The 19,368-nt window shown below is 47.1% G+C and overlaps 1 protein-coding gene across 1 annotated transcript in view; it reads right to left on the minus strand.

The window, feature by feature from the left end:
* Positions 1 to 663: 663 nt before the first annotated feature.
* Positions 664 to 19,368, minus strand: part of LOC147616736 (mediator of RNA polymerase II transcription subunit 7b-like) — a 39,466-nt gene continuing 20,761 nt past the window's right edge. Inside the window, exons 3-5 of the mRNA XM_086777801.1 lie at positions 1,550 to 1,716; positions 1,104 to 1,177; positions 664 to 1,023 (exon numbers count right to left, since the gene is read on the minus strand). Coding sequence (XP_086633927.1) covers positions 957 to 1,023; positions 1,104 to 1,177; positions 1,550 to 1,716 — 308 coding nt within the window. The 3' untranslated portion in view covers positions 664 to 956. The remainder of the gene's footprint in view (positions 1,024 to 1,103; positions 1,178 to 1,549; positions 1,717 to 19,368) is intronic.

The following is a 19,368-nucleotide window of genomic DNA, read 5'->3' on the forward strand; positions in this document are numbered from 1 at the left end:
GTGGGCATCCTTGTTTCACCCCAATAGTACTCCTGATCACCTCTGACATACCTCTGGGTGCCCGCACTCTCCCTCTCACCAACGAATCTCCTGAGAAAACGAGCTCTCGGGGCACTATCAAAAGCTTTGCAGAAATCCAGAAAGCAGCAGTACACCCATCTTCCCTTATGAGAGAGAGAGAGAGAGAGAGAGAGAGAGAGAGAAATATATATATATATATACATATACATGAAATAGACAATCACACTCACAATGCATTGCCCTTCACATATAGTAACAACTCTAAAAGCCCCAATATAAACCTACTTGTGCACACTCAATCTTCATCCTAGTCATTAGTTCCCCCATGAACAAACACCATTGGGGTTTCTAGACTACTAGGCTTAACCCATGATCCCAGCCTTTCTTCGAGAACTTGCCTCAAACTTGCATTCACGCTTCGAGTTCTCGAGTGATGGTGTGTATGCCACCATGAGTGTTGCTATCAATCATATTGCTCACCCTCTTAACACTACTGCTTTATCTCACACTCCATGATCCTGCCTAAAGTGTTAACCTACTCGCTTGATCCATTCAACCCTTGCCAATCTGTCAATCAACTAATTTAGGACCATGACACCACTACAGACTTGAGAAACATTCAGCTAATATACCCTCCCACTCTTACAGCATTCCAAATTGTTTTTTAACTGTGCATGCACTGACAAGGCTGTACATAAAGATCCAAGCCCTCATTAGGAGCCACAGTTTGAGATGCATACACTACTACTGTTTGAAAAAGTACAGCGCCAAAAAGGTAACTTGCAGACAAGAGGGACATGGCAGGCCTCAACATAAAATGTCAAAAGGGTACATACAAAAGCCTGACTTTAACACAAAAACCATAAGCTGCACAAACAGGGTAAGGGAGTCCTACACATTAGGCATGTCCCCCAAGGCAAAGGTAGCTCACTTGTTCATCTTGACTGCGTTTTTAGATATGATAGTGAGTCCTCCAATAAGACACGGGCCTCCTCCCTCCTCCTGAACAGAAAAAATACTCTTAAACGCCCTCAAAGAGGTCCTCTAGACCAATGCTCTGCCACAAAAGCAAGAACCATCACCTTTTTATGTCTTCAATGGCTTGCTTTCTCCTTTGTATTTGCATCTCTAGGATATGGATTAGTGTCGCCCTTGCCTGAACCAGAGCCTCTCATTTAGTGTTCTCTTCCCACATGCATTGCAGACATACAAATACCAAAAAAATTTAATGGATAGATAAATTATAGTTTCAAATCCAGGCATTGGGTGAGATCACATTGGCCCCGTTGGAGTCTAGTGGAAGGGCCAGGCGCATCCACTCAGGCAGCATGGAGAGGTTGAATGCTTTGCAAGGGATTATGACACTAGCCCGATACGCAATTTTTCTTCTCAAACACTAGCAATTAGGTTAGGATATCTGATCATAATCATGGAAGAAAGCATGACTGGTGCCCTATCAAAACATGCACATGCACAAGCACAAACTTGTTTGTGACCATATACATCTAAAGTGCTTTTGATAAACTACCTGATGAGGCCTTATCGAGTTTAGAAGGTGGTGCATATTTCGTAAAATGAGAGATATGTCCTCCACCCTGCGAGCATATTGTGATGGTCTCTCCACCAGCACATCAGCTAGCTCCAGCATCTGGAACATCAACTCTCTATTTAATGATTTCAGCTCCTTCTTGTAATCTGCAGGAAGGTAAAATCATTAGTTTCATCTTGCACAGATTTCCCTTTTAAGGCTACTTGCACTTGGTTCTTAGAGAAAGAACGGAGATAAAAACATAGGACTTGCATGCACACACCTAAAACGCAGGAGATACCTAGGCAACTTATGTAAGAAATGAACACGAAATATCCTACAAGCGAATACACTGTTGCAACTAACGTGTGGGCAAAGCCCTAAATCTTCCTCTGAAAAACAGACTGAATTGTGCACCCCATAGTTGCCACGCGTTTCATGAAACGCATTTCATAAACGTTTCTTTCAAATCCGAGACGTTTCAAAAACGTTTCATACAAAACAGGAGGGTTGCAGGCCCCAAAATTTATATATAAGTTTATAATATGTAAAAAATATGTTGCCTTCCCTGCAAAACAATATTAAACATGCATCATTTACGCATTAAAACATGTTTTCGAGTTAAAACTAAAGAATCTAGGTAAAAAAACACTTAAATCGTATAGTTCCCAAGTGGACACGAATGAAATGCATTTCATTTGTATGAAACGTTTACGAAACATTTCGTTTCATTCAAACTGAATGAAACGCGTTTCATTGCAACTATGTGTTCACCCAAGTTGCCTATCAAGAGCTAGGATTCTTAGGTGCTGAATGTCCAAAACATGGAGTTGGCAACCCCGGCTGCATACAACCAAAGTGCTTCTAAGACTTCCATTGCATTTCTCTCTTTTATGTGTTTGGTGTAGGCCTCTTGCATTTTGGCTAGGGAAAAGAGAGAGAAGACTTACGGTGTGATATCACATGAAAGGCACCATTTGTCTAAGTGCATATACAACCGAAGTGCTTCCAAGACTTCCATTGCATTGCTCTCTTTGTTACTTGTTTGCACTAAGACAAATAGTGCCTTTCATTTGATATCACAGCTTAGGTCTTCTCTCTCTTTTTCCCCTAGCCAAAATGCAAGCGGCCAGGGTAAAGTGGGAAGGATGGACCACAGCTTAGGTCTTCTCTCGCTTTTTCCCCTAGCCAAACGCAAGCGGCCAGGGTAAAGTGGGAAGGATGGATCATTACAAAAAGAAACACAAATATTCATATTTTGGTAGACTTCCAGGGCAAAGAACCCATGACTCAAAATATTCAGATTTTTGGGGACTTTCCGGGTAGAGAACCTACGACTCAAAACAAGAAAAAAAATCAAATATAAACTTCCCGATGCTTTGCCGATGAAGATTATTTTACCTTTTCCGTCGGCGTTGCCAAGTGATGGATACTTGGGCTATCATTTTGGACTCGGGCGCCGAGGCAAAGCACCTAGATTTGCTCAAATCGAGACCTGTAAGGGAAAAACCCCAAATTTTTGTCGATGTTGTGGCTTCAATTTGATGCATGAGTAGGCTCAATCTTGGAAAAGCCTCAAATCCCTGATGGTGCAGGATCTCCAATTCCAAGAATTTCTCCATATTTGAGAAGATCCCCAAGTTGATTTCAATGTAGAGGGCAAGCCCCAAAGTTTTTTTCCAAACGCATAGGCTTCAATTTGGCCCAAATTTCTGAAAGTCCTAAATCCTTGTTAAAATAAAACATGAGCTCAAATTGCACATTTTTACCATGTGTGAAAATCTGTTACTGATGGCGAGCGACAATGGGCGGAGGCTACACTGGTGCAGAGCAAAGGCGTCAGATGTGGGCAGCTTTTCTATCATCAAAAAGATCAGTGATGTCTCCATGAAACTTAAGCTTCCAGGCAGTTGGACTATGCACAATGTTTTCCGTGTTTCTTGGTTGAAGCCCTATATTGGTCCAGCTTTGCAAGATATTGTAAATATGCAACAACCAGACGTGGTAGACGAAGCCAAAGTTATTGAGCCAAAACAAATTCTCCTCCACAAATGGAAGCATGGATCCGGTCGAAGACAAAAACAGTTCTCACAAAGTTTAAGGACAGCAATACCCATGAAGCAGTATGGCACGACGAAGAGTTCTTTCCGAAGTACCCCCATCACCTAGCGGACTACCTGGAAGCCATTAACCTGCCACCGCCAAGATAAGCAAGAGCAAATGTCACATGCACCTTGCATTGGAGTGCTATGTGACACTGGCTCTACATCGGTGCAACATTTGTACAATAGGATTACCTTTTTAGGAACATTTTGTCGTATGTCGTGGCCCCATTGTGAGCCCCAATTTGGGACATGTCAAGCGCAAGCTACGTAAGTCAGTCTCCAAAGCTATAGAGCGTCTGCATGTGTCACTCTTCACTATGGGGGTTGCCTTCCATATGGATCTAAGAACCCTATGCCGCCTCCCCAAAGAATGTCACCGGCCAGCACTCTATTAAGCCAGTCGGCCACCTTCTAGGCATCATGGAGAGCAGGGACACCCAGTCAGCAGCTTGCAGATGCTTCCATATAGCAATCGGCAACCACATGGGCACCCAAACATGCAATCAAGCAGCTCCTACCAGTCGGCCTGTCAAATCCCCATAGGATCACCTCGTAGAACGCTCCTGATACAAGACTCGAAACCTGCAAACAAACCAAACAAACATGAAGGGGGTGCAGGCCTGACTCACCTCCCAACCTTGATAGCCATGGGCAAGCCCTCTCCTAATTCAAGAGGAACGTCAAGCCCACCCCTGGCTACAAGGAATCATGAGCTGTCCCCACCGAGCCACGAGCTGAGCTAACTAGATGGACGTACCGACCAATCTCTACCTCGTGACGTCCCATACTGCCACCGAGCTACCCTTGCGGGCCTCGAGACTGTTGCCGACCTCGGCTGCATAAAGCAAGTGCACGTCTACACTAGATCCAAGCTCCTGACCATAGAGCTCTCACAAAGACACGCGAGACTCTATGAACTAATGACTAACCTTGGCCACCCTTTTATAGGCTCTTGGCCGGTCATCGAACGTCCACACTTGGACGCCCGCCCGTCCATACTTGGGTGCCCGCCCGTTAGTCTATCCCTAACTCAGCTCGCCAATCAGCCTGCCTAGCTCCAAGCTTCCCCAAACCTCGAAACTAGTCTTGTGTGCATGTAGCACACCGTAGATACACACTGTGCACATGACACGGCCAGCGTAAGGGACACCTTTGGAAATGATGCGCAAGCATAATGCTATCAAATGCATTTTTGCTTGTCTAGAGCAGGTCGACAGCCTCTGAAGTGAACCGACCAGTAGCTAAATTTATATATAAGCATGCACCTAGACCACAACATAAATCATTCCATCATAAATCAGTCTACAAGCATTCTACAAGCAGTTATGTGTGCCTAGAGCCTCCGGCTTCTGTTAGAAGTCATCTCCTGTCTATTTGTATACACCAGGGCCTCTGTTGTGGGTGTGCCCGCCCGTATATCATTTTTCCACACTCCCCGTATTTTTTCCCATTTTTTCCTAGTGGTTGGAGGGCTGCCAGGTGATGCCAGGAGCACTCTGAAGCTGGCCGACTGCATCTGTATCAGTCGTGGACTGTAGGAGTGCTGGCCGACTTGTTCTGTCCAGGCGTGGGGCATCTGATGCTGGCCGACTGCTATATTCAGCAGTCGTGGGATTTTGCTCAGTCGTGGGCCCTTTCTAGTGCTGGCCGACTGCCCTCATGGGCTTTGTATATATTGCCCCCCATCCTCCTCCACTTTCTCATTCAGTATCTTCGGGATCTTGTGTATAGAGAAGAGTTTACACACATCTCTCTGTGTTTCTTGTGCTGATTATTTTCTGCAGTCTACTTGCTCTTGTCTACCCAAGTTTGGATATCATTTCCGCTGCATATTCTGACATGGTATCAGAGCCCTAGGCTCTAGGAGATCTTGGGCGTTTTTCTGAGCAAGAGGGGGAGCAATAGGTTGCTGATTGGTGGACTGTTTCGGGCTGAACGGGAAGAGAAGGTGCAAGAGGAAGGCGGGCAAAGGGGCTGGACAGCCACTTGCATATTTTCTGATTTTCAGATTTTTTCCACCCACCCACCCACCCTTTCAGGTTACTCTCCGAGATGGCAGATTTAATCGAGATGGCTGAGAAGCACGTGAAGATTCCGACTCTCCCCACGTTCCCAGTGGATCGGCAGTTGGACGGGTCCAATTATGGCATCTGGAAGGTCATGATGGAGTCAGTTCTGGAGTCATATGATCTTGCTGATTTTATTATCAAAGGTGTGCCAAGGCCGGAAGCTGAGGAAGGGGAGTTATTATCGACGAGGAAGGACCGAGAGGCACAGGCACAAATGTGGGACCGTGTCAACGCCAGGGTCCGGTCGTTTATATTCCTCAATTGCACACCACAGGTGATCAACCATGTGAAGCACATGACGCTGGCGAGAGGCATCTGGGAGCACTTGGCTTCTTTGTACAACAGGGTGTCACCAATGAAGCGGATATCCTTGGAAGTGCAGATGCGGGTTATGAACCCTGCAAAGTCTTCGACGATGCGGGAACACATTAACAAGCTGCAGGCCCTTCAGCAGGAAGTCCTTCAAGCTGGGAAAGAGATATCGTCCGAAGATATGGCCATCACGTTACTTTCCCACTTGCCTGGTCAGTATTCCGCTTTCTATTCCTCGTTGATCACGAGTGGCAGGCTCAGCACCATTACTTGGGAGGAGCTTGTGCCAATGGTCTTGGACCTGGAGGAACGTTTCACGAAACCTCCTCACAGCGGAGGTTCGGAGGCCTTTACTGGCCAACGGTCGCAAGGCCGTAACTCGGGCAAGGGGAAGGCTTCATCGGAGAAGTCTTCTGAGAAGATGTCCGACGCTGACCGCGAGAAGCTAAAGGCAGAGAGGACCTGTAATGATTGTGGCGAGAAAGGCCACTACTGGAGGCAGTGTCCCAAGCGGAAGACCGAGAAGGGAGAAGATTCCTCAGCAATCATGAAGACTCCGGCTTTTGTGCACTTGGAGGTGATGGACACCGATGTTTCATTTTCTTCAAGCAGGGAGGAGATTGGAGGACTCTCCGCAACGGATACTCGGGAGTGGATTCTCGATAGTGGTGCTTCCAGGCACATGACTCCTTCCCGTTCCGGTTTACAGGATCTCTGCAAGCTTTCTAGTCATATTCTTACTGGGGATACGTCCACTATCCCAGTTCACAGTGAGGGCAGGATGGAGATAGTTCCCAATGATGGCAGAGGGGGGAAGCATTCCTCCCAGGTGTTGTATGTTCCGGCACTTGGTTTTCATCTGTTGTCAGTGCATCAGGTGTGCAAGACTGGCGTACGGGTGGAGTTTGATGAGCATTTTGTTGCTCTCCGGGACAAAGCAACAGGCCAAGTGGTTTGGGAAGGCGGAGTGGAGAATGGAGTTTACAGGCTTTCAGCACTCTCTCTCCCAGGTCCTCAGGTTTGTGATGAGTGGCACTGTGGTAATGGCTACTCAGGTGTGGATACGCTGCAGGTGTGGGCTTTCCGAGACCAGATGGTGGATAGCGTACCAGTAGATGGCAGCAGTTGGCAGGAACTTTCCAGTACTGATGTTGGTAGTTCTTGTGTTCGTGAGTCAGAGGAAGCTGAACAGGTCACTTATGCTCTGATGTCTCGTCGTGTTCGGGACATAGAACTTCCAGCAGTTGAGGATGTTCTTTCCACGGGGACCTTTCGGAAAGCCAGGCAGGTGGCAGGTGCTTACTTGCAGAAGGAGGTGGTTTCTCCAGGCTTTGTGGTTCCGGATTCAGAGGGGGTGGTTGACAGGTTTCAGAAGGCCTTGCGTGGTCTTCAGAAGGTTTCCAGGACTTGTTTGTGCACCGTAACAGGTGTTGATCCTTGTGAGCAGTGTGATGTCTCTGTGACTCAGAAGCTGTATGGTTCATTGATCTGGTTGATGGACACCGGATTGGACGGGAGCTTCCTGATGAGGCAGTTCAGCTCTTGGTTGCAGATGTCTCTTTGTGAGGCAGGATTGCGTTTCCTGTGGTTTCTGCGACATGCGTGTTGGAGGAGAATGACTCAAACACAAGAGCCTTAGCCAAGGAAGTGCAGAGGAGATAGAGAAGAGTGAGAATGAGAGAGAGAGAGAACTCACACAATGCTCAAGAATATCTTGAATGTCTTATTGAGGCTCAAGGGAGACCTCGTATTTATAGTAATACAAGGGTATGGGCGGGCGCCCAACTTATGGGGCGCCCGGCGGACCAAATACAAAGAATGCCTTTACAAGGCCCAAATGAGGGCCAAATGTACAAGTAAATATATGGCCGCGAAGCTCTCGACAAGAGCTACGCGATGATCAAGGTCTGGAGGCGAAACTGGGACTTTATACCCAACAACCTCCCACTTAAAGGGCCAGTGAAGCTCCTCTAAGCTATGTAACTCCCACCCGCTGTAGACACATATCAAGCTGTGCTTTTGGCAAACTTTTGGTGAGAGCATCTACAGGGTTCTCATGAGTGCCAATCTTGACCAAACTGATCAAGCCATCATCTAGCACCTGTCTGATGAAGTGATACCGTACATCAATGTGTTTGGTACGAGCATGAAACATGGCATTCTTAGCCAGGTATATGGCACTCTGGCTATCACAACCAAGGACCGGAGCCCTCTCTGGCAATCCAAACTCTGTGACAAGGCGTGCTAACCAAATGGCCTCCTTAGAAGCCTCTGTGACGGAGATGTACTCGGCCTCAGTAGTAGAAAGTGCTACTATCCTCTGGAGTCTAGAGCACCAAGAAACAGCACCACCTGCAAGAGTATAGATGTACCCACTAGTAGACTTGCGGGTATCAGAATCACCTGCCATGTCTGAATCACAATAACCCTGCACCTCAAGTGGACCTTTACCATACATAAGGCATTTCTTCTGTGTCCCCTTCAAGTACCTCAAAATAGACTTTATAGCATCCCAATGTGCTTTGCCCGGGTTGGACATAAAACGACTGACTACTCCCACTGAATGAGCAATGTCTGGCCGTGTAGCAACCATAGCATACATAAGAGATCCACAAGCAGAAGCATAAGGGATCCCACGCATAGTATTGGCTGCATCATCATCTTTTGGGCAATCATCCTTGGATAGTTTAACATAGGGCTGCAATGGAGCACCCAAAGGCTTAGAATCAGCCATGTTAAATCTATCAAGGACTTTCTGGATATACTTCTCCTGTGAGAGGAAAAGCAACTTCTGTGCTCTGTCCCGTCTAATCCGAAGACCCAAAATATGTTCAGCTGAACCCAAGTCCTTCATAGCAAAAGCTGACTTCAGCTGGTCCTTAAGAGCTTCCAAAATGCTCTTATTCTTCCCTGCAAGAAGCATGTCATCAACATACAGCACAAGTATCACTGGGCTGCCATCTGCATCAGTTTTAGTATACAAGCAATGATCTGCATGGCTACGATTAAACTTTTGGTTAAGCATGAAAGCATCAAACTTTTTGTACCACTGCCTCGGGGCTTGTTTCAGCCCATAGAGACTGCGCTTCAGCTTACAAACCAGATGTTCTTTGCCAGGAATGACAAAGCCTTCAGGCTGCTTCATATACAGCTCTTCATCTAAATCACCATGTAAGAAAGCTGTCTTTACATCCATCTGATACAGTTCTAAATCCAAAACAGCAGTGAGAGCAAACAAAACACGAAGGGTGGTCATTTTGACCACAGGAGAGAAGACCTCCTGAAAATCAATCCCTTCCTTCTGAGCATAGCCCTTAGCAACAAGGCGGGCTTTATACTTAGGCTGGCCGTCAACTGTCTTGACTTTGTACACCCACTTGTTAGGAATAGCCTTCCTTCCTTTGGGCAACTCAACCAAGTCCCAAGTGTCATTTGCATGTAGAGACTTAATCTCCTCCTGCATAGCATGCTCCCACTTGTTTCGGAGTTCACAAGACTTAGCCTCTTTGAAAGTAAGAGGCTCACCCTCATCTGTAAGCAAAACATGTTGCAAAGAGGGATCAAAACGCTGAGGTTCCCTCCGAAAGCGAGTAGACCTCCGTACCCAATGATCATTGGCTGGTTGGGGGTCAATATCGGGAGGAATCATAATTTCAGCATCAAAAGGCTGCGGGTTTTCACGAACAGCCTGATTTTCAGCATATAGGGGTTGCTGCCCTACACCTCCAGGAGCATGAAGCGGCTGTCCAACCTCTTCTGGCTCAAATATCACGGACTCATTATCTTCAGCCCTTTGTGAAGCATCCTGGGGCTCATTTTCAGCATCAATGGGTGGCTGCCCTTGCTGAAATTTGACCTTTTTCTGATCACCATGAGAGGCACAAACATTACGGAGCAGCTTTGCCTCATAAAATACAACATCCCGGCTGCGAACCACTTTGTTGGTTGATGGCAACCACACACGGTAGCCCATCTCACCTTCATCACCGTAGCCAACGAAGGTGCCCTTCTCGGACTTAGCATCAAGCTTGTTCCGGTCTTCCTTGCGGATATGCACATATGCATCACAACCAAAGATGCGTAAGTGGGCATATGAGGACGGTTTGCCAGACCAAACCTCCTCAGGGATTCCACCTTTCAAAGCTGTGTGTGGAGATCGATTGCAAACATGAACTGCAGTTTTCAAGGCTTCTCCCCAAAAATCCTGAGAGAGATTAGCTGTGGACAGCATGCATCGAATTCTTTCACACAGTGTACGATTATACCTTTCAGCCACACCATTTGAAGAGGGACTATAGGGGGGTGTAAGTTCCCTCTTAATGCCATTATCATCACAAAATTTCTGAAATTTAGTACTAACAAACTCACCCCCATTGTCAGTGCGTAAGCATTTAATCTTCACTCCTGTTTGAGTATGAACAAATGCATAAAACTTTTGAAATGCAGCAAAAGCATCATCCTTAGATTTCAACAAAGTGATCCATACTTTTCGTGAGTGATCATCCACAAAAGACACAAAGTACTTTGAACCACCTTTAGATTTAATGGGCATGCTGCATATGTCAGAGTGGACCAAGTCCAACTTTTCAGCCTTGCGAGAGGCACGAGAGGAGTAAGAACTCCTATTCTGTTTCCCATACAAGCAATCATTACAAAAATCAAGCTTGCTTCCTTTTGCATCAAACTTGTTCAAAGAGGACAAAATGGAGAGACCCTTATGGCTCATGTGGCCAAGTCTCTTATGCCAAAGCTCCATGTGGGAGCGTACCTCTGCAAAAGCAATAAACTTACCAGACAAAGCCTGACCATGAAGGCTATATAATGTTCCTTTCTTGCATCCTTTTGTAATCAGCCTTGTGCCTTTGGTCAATTTCCATGTGCCATTTCCAAATATGGCCGTGTATCCCAAGGCATCAAGCTGGCCCACAGATAGGAGACTGGTTTTCAAACTAGGCACATACCTCACATTTGGCAGCACAAACTCACTACCATCCTGCAAAGTCAAATTCACGGTGCCCATACCTTCAATATTGCAAGCATGATCATTCCCCAAGAACACCTTTCCTCGGGAGCCTGCAGTGAAAGTTGCAAAACACTCCTTGATAGGAGTTACATGAAAAGCGGCACCTGTGTCAATAATCCAAGTCTGTGAAAGCACATCAGATTCATACATCAAGGCATGAATAACATCTGGTTCTGTGACATGCAAGTTATGAACATCAAGTGCAGAAAAAACACATAGCACATCATCTGAGTCAGACAGTTCCTCTATGACAACACCAGAGGCCACATTGGCCTTGCTCTTGTCCTTTTCAAACTCTTCTGCTTTGCTGGAATTACTCTCTTTTTCCTTCTTTTTGTCATTTGAATGACTGGATTTCTTCTTCCGGTCTTGCTCCATCTTGTAAAATTTGCAATCTGGCTTCTTGTGGCCTTTACGACCACACTGGTAGCATGTAACATCAGACTGCTGGCCCTTGCTCTTGCTTCTACCCTTTGAATTGGTAGTAGTATTTCCCCGCTTGGTCGTCCTTCCTCGTGAGACATTTGCTGAACCGCTAGTCTCTGAGGTCTTCCTCCGGATATCTTCATTGAGAATAGCACCCCTGACTCCATCAAAAGTTAGGTTGGGATTTGTCCCAAGTGACACCACAAGTGTTTCCCAAGAGTCAGGCAAAGTAGTGAGCAAAAAGATAGCTTTCAACTTATCATCAAAAGCAGGCAATCCAGAATCCTGCATCTGATTAAGCACCCCTGTGAAAGTAGTAATATGCTCTACTGCATTCTTAGAATCATCAAGTTGCATATTCATGAGTTTCCTGATGAGATGTACCTGGTTCACTGGCGTGGTGATCTCATAGGTGCTTCTCAGCTTCTCCCAGACGGCATAGGCTGTTGTCAGCCCTTTGAGGTCTACAAGAACCTCATCAGCAACAGCCATCTGGAGATAGGCAACGGCCTTTCTGTTCAGGATTCCCCATTCATCATCTGTCATAGCAGCGGGTTTGAACTGCTCAAGTGCAGTATCACATTCCCGCAGATAGAGGATATTCTGAATCCTCACCTTCCAAAGATCAAACCCAGTGCCTGCAAACTTCTTAATCTCTAGTAGACCCTTAAGATCACTTGTAGACGCCATGACTTATCAAACTGACACTTCAGAAAGTAAGTAATAGCAAGATGTTATGTACCAGATATGGGTTGACTGTAGGATGCTCGTAGATTGATGAAACAACTTCAAGTGAAGGTGACGGCGGAAGAGAATCACCGGATGTCGATGTAAACTCGCCGAGGGGCAGAAAGTTGCTGTCTTTGGTGTTGCTCGAAGATCCTGTCTGCTGGAGGGCCGTGAGGCAAAGACGGCTGCTGCTAGTGGCCGTGGGACTGCTGGCTGCAGCCCGGACTGCTGCTGGTGGTCGTGGGGCTGCTGGCTGCAGCCCTAGCTGCTGCTGGTAGTCGTGGGGCTGCTGGCAGCAGCGTTGGCTGCTGCTGGTAGTCGTGGGGCTGCTGGCTGCAGCCCTAGCTGCTGCTGATGGCAGCCGTACAGCAGGCAGAGAACAAGACCACAGAAAACGCTGCTGTTTACAGCAGCGCAGCACCAAAAACGCAGCACAGAAACGCAGCAATGGAGTGCAAAAAAAAACGCAGCACAAGGGGCAGCAAGGGATAGAAGAAACGCAGCACAAGGGGGCAGCAGAGGGAGAGAAAAAACGCAGCACAAGGGGGCAGCAGAGGGAGAGAATAAAAAAAAACGTAGCACTCTAGAAAGAAAAACGCACCATCTTGATGATAAAAAGGGAGGTGTTTGACGATCCCGTAGTCAAGTGGTGGAAGACACCTCTAACTCCATAGCTTCTGCATACAGCTTCCCTCCATAGCTCTGATACCAGTTGTTGGAGGAGAATGACTCAAACACAAGAGCCTTAGCCAAGGAAGTGCAGAGGAGATAGAGAAGAGTGAGAATGAGAGAGAGAGAGAACTCACACAATGCTCAAGAATATCTTGAATGTCTTATTGAGGCTCAAGGGAGACCTCGTATTTATAGTAATACAAGGGTATGGGCGGGCGCCCAACTTATGGGGCGCCCGGCGGACCAAATACAAAGAATGCCTTTACAAGGCCCAAATGAGGGCCAAATGTACAAGTAAATATATGGCCGCGAAGCTCTCGACAAGAGCTACGCGATGATCAAGGTCTGGAGGCGAAACTGGGACTTTATACCCAACAATGCGAAGGATCAGAGACTCTTTTACACAGGAGGGGGATTGTTGGATGGAGTCCGACTCCGCGGATGGAGTGACTCAGTTTGGGGAGGAGATCCGGACACGAGGGGATCTACTTCAGGCCCAGGAGCAGTTCTACGGAGCAGGAGGAGGTTACATTGCAGGTTTGGGCTTCCACTGGAGGAACCCATGGTCATCCAGAGGCACTTTGTTCGTGAACAGATCGTTGCTGATGACATCTTGCTGGAGTTCTGTTCGACGGAGGACAGTACGGTGGACCTCTTCACGAAGTCGCTCTCAGGATTTGCTCAGGCGGCACCCAGCTCCCAGTGGTTGGTTACACAGCCAGGAGCTGAGAGGGGGTGTTAGAAGTCATCTCCTGTCTATTTGTATACACCAGGGTCTCTGTTGTGGGTGTGCTCGCCCGTATATCATTTTTCCACACTCCCCGTATTTTTTCCCTATTTTTTCCATTTTTTCCTAGTGGCTGGAGGGCTGCCAGGTGATGCCAGGAGCACTCTGAAGCTGGCCGACTACATCTGTATCAGTCGTGGACTGTAGGAGTGCTGGCCGACTTGTTCTGTCCAGGCGTGGGGCATTTGATGCTGGCCGACTGCTATATTCAGTAGTCGGGGGATTTTGCTCAGTCGTGGGCCCTTTCTAGTGCTGGCCGACTGCCCTCATGGGCTTTGTATATATTGCCCCCCATCCTCCTCCACTTTCTCATTCAGTATCTTCGGGATCTTGTGTATAGAGAAGAGTTTACACACATCTCTCTGTGTTTCTTGTGCTGATTATTTTCTGCAGTCTACTTGCTCTTGTCTACCCAAGTTTGGATATCATTTCCGCTGCATATTCTGACAGCTTCTTGTGCATACATTCACCAACCAGCACTTTATTGTGCTACAATCCCAAGGCCTGTGCGAAGATCCTCTTCAACATTCAACCAGCATATGTTGGAGACAACACATGTTCTCTTGCTACTTATCATTGTACGGGTTTCAAAGTCAGAGGGTAGCGTATAGCCATAGCGTGTGAACACTCCTTATTAGTGTAGTAGCTTATTTATGTGTGTTTGTGTGTGAATAGCCTCTTAGGCTTGGATATGATATTGTACAAGTGTGTACAAGTGTGTACAAGTGTGTAAGAAGTTTCCTTAGGGAGACTTGGTCTAGATTTGATTGAGTCAAAAGATAAGGCTAAAAAGCCTATAAAAGCATGTATTTGGTGGAGGTTTGTACAATCAATCAAATCATCATTGAATCGTGCAATTTGCTTTTCCTTGAGTACTTTCATTTCTCTCTCTCTATCTCTCTCTCTCTCTCTCTCTCTCTCTCTCTCTCTCTCTTTTTCCAGTCCATTGGCTGTGGAAAGTTCTGCAAAAAGTCATGGCCAAGACCGGAGTTAAAGAGGAGCTCTTGAAGGTGGAGGACAAGCTCGGCACAATTATCAAAGAAAACAAGAAGATGATCGACTCTTCCGTTACTGCAATCATAAACCGCCTCTCCAAATCGAGAAGAGATTTGACAAAATCCAGGAGCTCGAAGAGAGAACATCCAAACAAGAGGCTGAGATTTCAGCCTTAAAGGAGGAACGGCCAAATTGCATGCTAAAAGTCAAGCGGCTGAAATCTCAACCCTCAAAAAAGAGTTGGAAGCCACTTCAAAAGGCAAGCTTGAGGATGGAAAATTTCAGCCCTTCTTTATTGAAGAGCTGAATACCATCAAGGAAAAAATGAGGATCATTCGAGAGGAGGAGGAGCAACATAAAGAGAAGACATGTTCAGGGTGGAGGTGATCACAAAGACACAAAAGAAGATGGACGAGGCGGACAAATGGATCGAGGTCGCCAAGAAAGGGAAAGGTAAAGAATCGCCACCCATCCCCACTCCCACCATCATCATGATGACCCTTGAAGAGGAGCAAAGGAGAAAGACCCGGGCCTTACATGTACGAGTGTCCGGTCTAAAAGACCGTGATGATGCGGAAGGGAAAACCAAGGAGCTCTTCTCTATGATGGGCATTGAAGCCACGCACACAAAGGCATGGAGAGTGGGAAAGAAGAGAGAAGGTAGTGGCGAATCTTCTAAGGAGAGAGCACTTATCATTCGTTTCCCCTCCATGGAAGCGAAGAAGGACTTCTTGAAGAGAAGTCCTACACTCAAGAAGACGGGAATATTTCTTGGAGATGACCTCACACTCTCGCAACTTGCCCACATGAAAGAAGTTATGCCCGAGATAAGGACAGCCTGAGAGAAAGGGAAAGTGGCCTTCTATAGAGATGGTAGAGTGGTGATTATGGAGAGGCGCTCTTCATGACGGCGCGAGACCTATGGGACTACACTCAAAGTTGCTACTTGGAATTGTAATGGATCTCTACGCCTTGATGTAGGGGCTTTTGAGGATAGTTTCACTGGGAGGGACATCATCTTCTATTGTGAGACGCATCAGGCTCCTGGACAGTCCATGCCACATGTTAGTGATGGGAGACAACTTGTAGACAGGAGACTCGTTCAGAGCATAGAGGACGGGGCTCACGAGGAGTGGCAGTATTGTTTAGAGAGGAGCTACAGCCACTGATACATATAGTCCGCAGAGATGAGCAAGCTAGGTACATGTGGGTTAGAGTGAGGGCAGAGACCGGCAGATATCTCTACATTGCTATATGCTATTTTGCTCCTAGTACATCACTGTATGCATCACCTAGCGGGCAGTCTCCCTTTTCTATTTTGGATGATGACATTTGGGAGTTCTCCAGGGATGGTGACATCATTCTCCTGGGGGACTTCAATGCCAGGACCGCCCATAACCAGACAGTATTTTATGATACCTCACAGGAGATGTTGAGGGAGCTTGATGTTAGGGATATGGGCCTATATAGACTCTCATAGGATGAGGAACATACAGTGTATGGCCGGTATTTGATAGACATGGGGACTGCACATGGATTGGCCATCTTGAATGGCCTACAGAGATTCCCGACATCGGGCGGTTTCACTAGCTTTCCACATCGGCATGGTGCTAGTACAGTGGACTATGTTATGGCTCAGCCCAATCTCATTCCCTCTTTTCAGGATTTTATGGTAGGCACTAGGCCGGTTGGAATAGCAGTGGATCATGCTATCTTGTCCTTCACTCTCACATTTCAGTTCAACACCGCTCCATTGGGACAGGTCTCCACACACACTCGTTATACCTTTACGAGGGAGACTGACACTATGTACACGGATGAGATATACAGACGCTTATGTGCCGAGGAGCCGGGACGGCCATTAGATGAGCTCACTCAGATATTGATAGAGACGCTTCATGCTGCAGCATCAGAGGCATATCCCCATAGTCAGCCTACACGGAGACGATCTGGGAACATGCCCCAGAATAGCTGGTATGATGAGGAGTGCAGAGAGATGAGGATCAGATTACAGAGAGAGGTGCTCATGGGTGTTACCACTCACAGACAGTCAAGGATTACCTTCCGGCACCTAGTGCGACAGAAGTTAGAGAGGGATTTGTATCAATTATTTATGAGTCAGGACTCAGGCGAGGCATGGAGACTATTCCATGAGCATTCACCATCACCAGCCATTACCTCCACAGAGATTTGGGGTGAGTATGCAGCATCCCTGTACACAGCACCAGGACAGCCGCCCCTGCCAAACCCATCGGAGCCATGCCCAGAGACATGTGCTTTCTTTACTGCTGAGATGGTAAGGAAAGCTATTGACAGGATGAGGACTGGGAGAGCATATGATCATGATGGTTTGGTAGCAGAACACTTTATTCATGCCAGAGATATGCTTGCAGAGCTTATTGCTATGATGTTTAACCGAGCCATGTGTGAGGGTTTTCCTGAGACTTGGAATATGTCCACGATTGTGCCTATCTTCAAGTCAGGGGATCCCATGCTTCTTGGGTATACGTGCATCAGGGCAGGTAGGGTTCAGGAGAGGTTTCTCCACTCTTAACCATATCTTGACACTCAGAGCTATTATTGAGGAGGGCAGATTATATGGCGGGAGAATTTATTATTGCTTTGTGGATTTCCGCAAAGCTTTTGACACAGTACGGAGAGCCAGACTGATGCGCAGACTACAGGAGATGGGAGTGCCCACAGAGCTGATTTGGGGAATCATGGCTTTATACACGACAGTTGTGGGGCAGGTACGTACTACTCAGGGTATATCTGAGATGGTTCACTCCACTATTGGGGTGAAACAGAGCTGCCCCCTTTCTCCCACCTTATTTGGGATGTATGTGGATGAGGTTTCGGACTATGTAGAGCGGGAGGGTGACAGAGGAGCACAGCTAGTAGAGACATGGATTCCGCTGTTATTGTATGCTGATGATATTGTGCTGATCTCAGATTCTCCAGAGGGGATGCAGCGTCATTTGGATGCATTGCACACGTTTGCACAGGACAGTGGATTGTCTGTTAACCTTGGTAAAACCAAGGTGATGGTGTTTAACACCACAGCACAGTGGGTTAGGAGGTCAGTACCCACCTTTACATATGGTCAAGAGACAGTGGAGTATACAGATGCATATACTTACCTTGGTGTGGTTTTTAGTGGCCCACTATTTTCCTTGAGGAGAGCAGCAGAGACCAGATTGACCAGAGCTTATGCAGCATTGGGGAGACTAGAGAGGATGTGTTCGCAGGTTCAGTTTCAGGAACCTCGAACAAAGCTCTGTCTCTTTGACACTTTGGTCACTTCAGCCATGCTGTATGGAGTGGAGATATGGGGACCCTCAATGGATCACCACAGCCGAGCTGGTAGCACTGATGGATGGAGATGTATGGAGAAGCCCTTGGTTTCTATGATTTCCCGGATGATTAGGGCCAAGGCCTCCGTACCACATGATATTATCCGTGCAGAGATGGCCGCCCCCCCATTGGTAGTAGACGCACTCACTAGATCAGTCTCCTTTATACATAGCACTTGGGCTCTCCCTAGAGACAGATATGCTCGCTTAGCCCTAGAGTCTTCACGACAGTTGGCATCACAGGGAGACGGATCGTATTGGTATGCACAGACGACAGCTTGGTTCCAACTGCATGGCTTTAGTATGGACAGGCTACCTCCATTTCAGTACTCCCTGGATGCACCCTCCCTCCCTCTCACACGGGCAGAGATTACCAGACTTATCAGGCAGGACTTGACTCAGCTGGACACTAGGAGGACATGGATACAGCCGACACACGAGCTTGATACGAAGATGGCTTTCTATAGAGATCATCTTCTCCAGCTCACGGAGGATGGGTTTGTGATTAGACCCAGCTACATGGATACTCATCTTTCTCATGGGATACGGTGTGCTATTGGTCAAATGCGCACATCCTCACAACCAGCTAGAGATTGAGACTGGTAGATTCAAAGGAGTACCAGCTGAGGCCAGGATTTGTCAGCAGCTGTGCCACATGGAGCCAGAGACAGAATTACATTACACATGTCACTGTCCAGTATATTATGAGATACGAGGCCGTTTTCACTGCCTGTTCAGAGAGGGTTTCGGACCACTTTCTAGAGTCATGAGATACCAGGATCAGAGATGCCTCCGATTATCCTTGCTGGAGCTACGTAGACATAGAGAGAGTCTCTTGAGAGGGAGGGGATCAGAGAGGGAGAGACACCTACAGAGGCAGATTACATACTTCTTTCGACCAGAGATTGAGCAGTCAAGCCAGCAGGCATTGCAGCTAGCCCCAGAGTATAGCCGCACCAGAGGTACAGTGATTGATCGGGCTATAGAGCTGGGGCGGTCCAGGCGCCCCAAGATGAGAGGCCCATCTCGACACCAGCGGAGACTACAACAGAGGATCAGGACCATACTAGCACGGCATGGGAGACGTCCAGTCAGAGTACACACCATGAAGGACAATGAGGATATCCGCCATCGACCGATGAGAGACATCTTTGGATAGTGATGTATATGATGCTTACTTTCGTTGCTGGAGTTTTCCTCCCAGATGTTATCCATTAGGAGCTCCTAGTACCTTACTTTTCCTCATAGTTGTTTCAGTTTTAGTTAGTTGTTTAGCTGTTTTTAGCTTTTCTTACACAGACATTGTATCAGATCCCCTGGCCAGATAAATAGATTCTCGGGTAACTC

The sequence above is a fragment of the Cibotium barometz genome, chromosome 38, assembly GCF_041138505.1.
Source record: "Cibotium barometz isolate CiBa-2024 chromosome 38, ASM4113850v1, whole genome shotgun sequence".
Taxonomy (NCBI): Eukaryota; Viridiplantae; Streptophyta; class Polypodiopsida; order Cyatheales; family Cibotiaceae; genus Cibotium; species Cibotium barometz.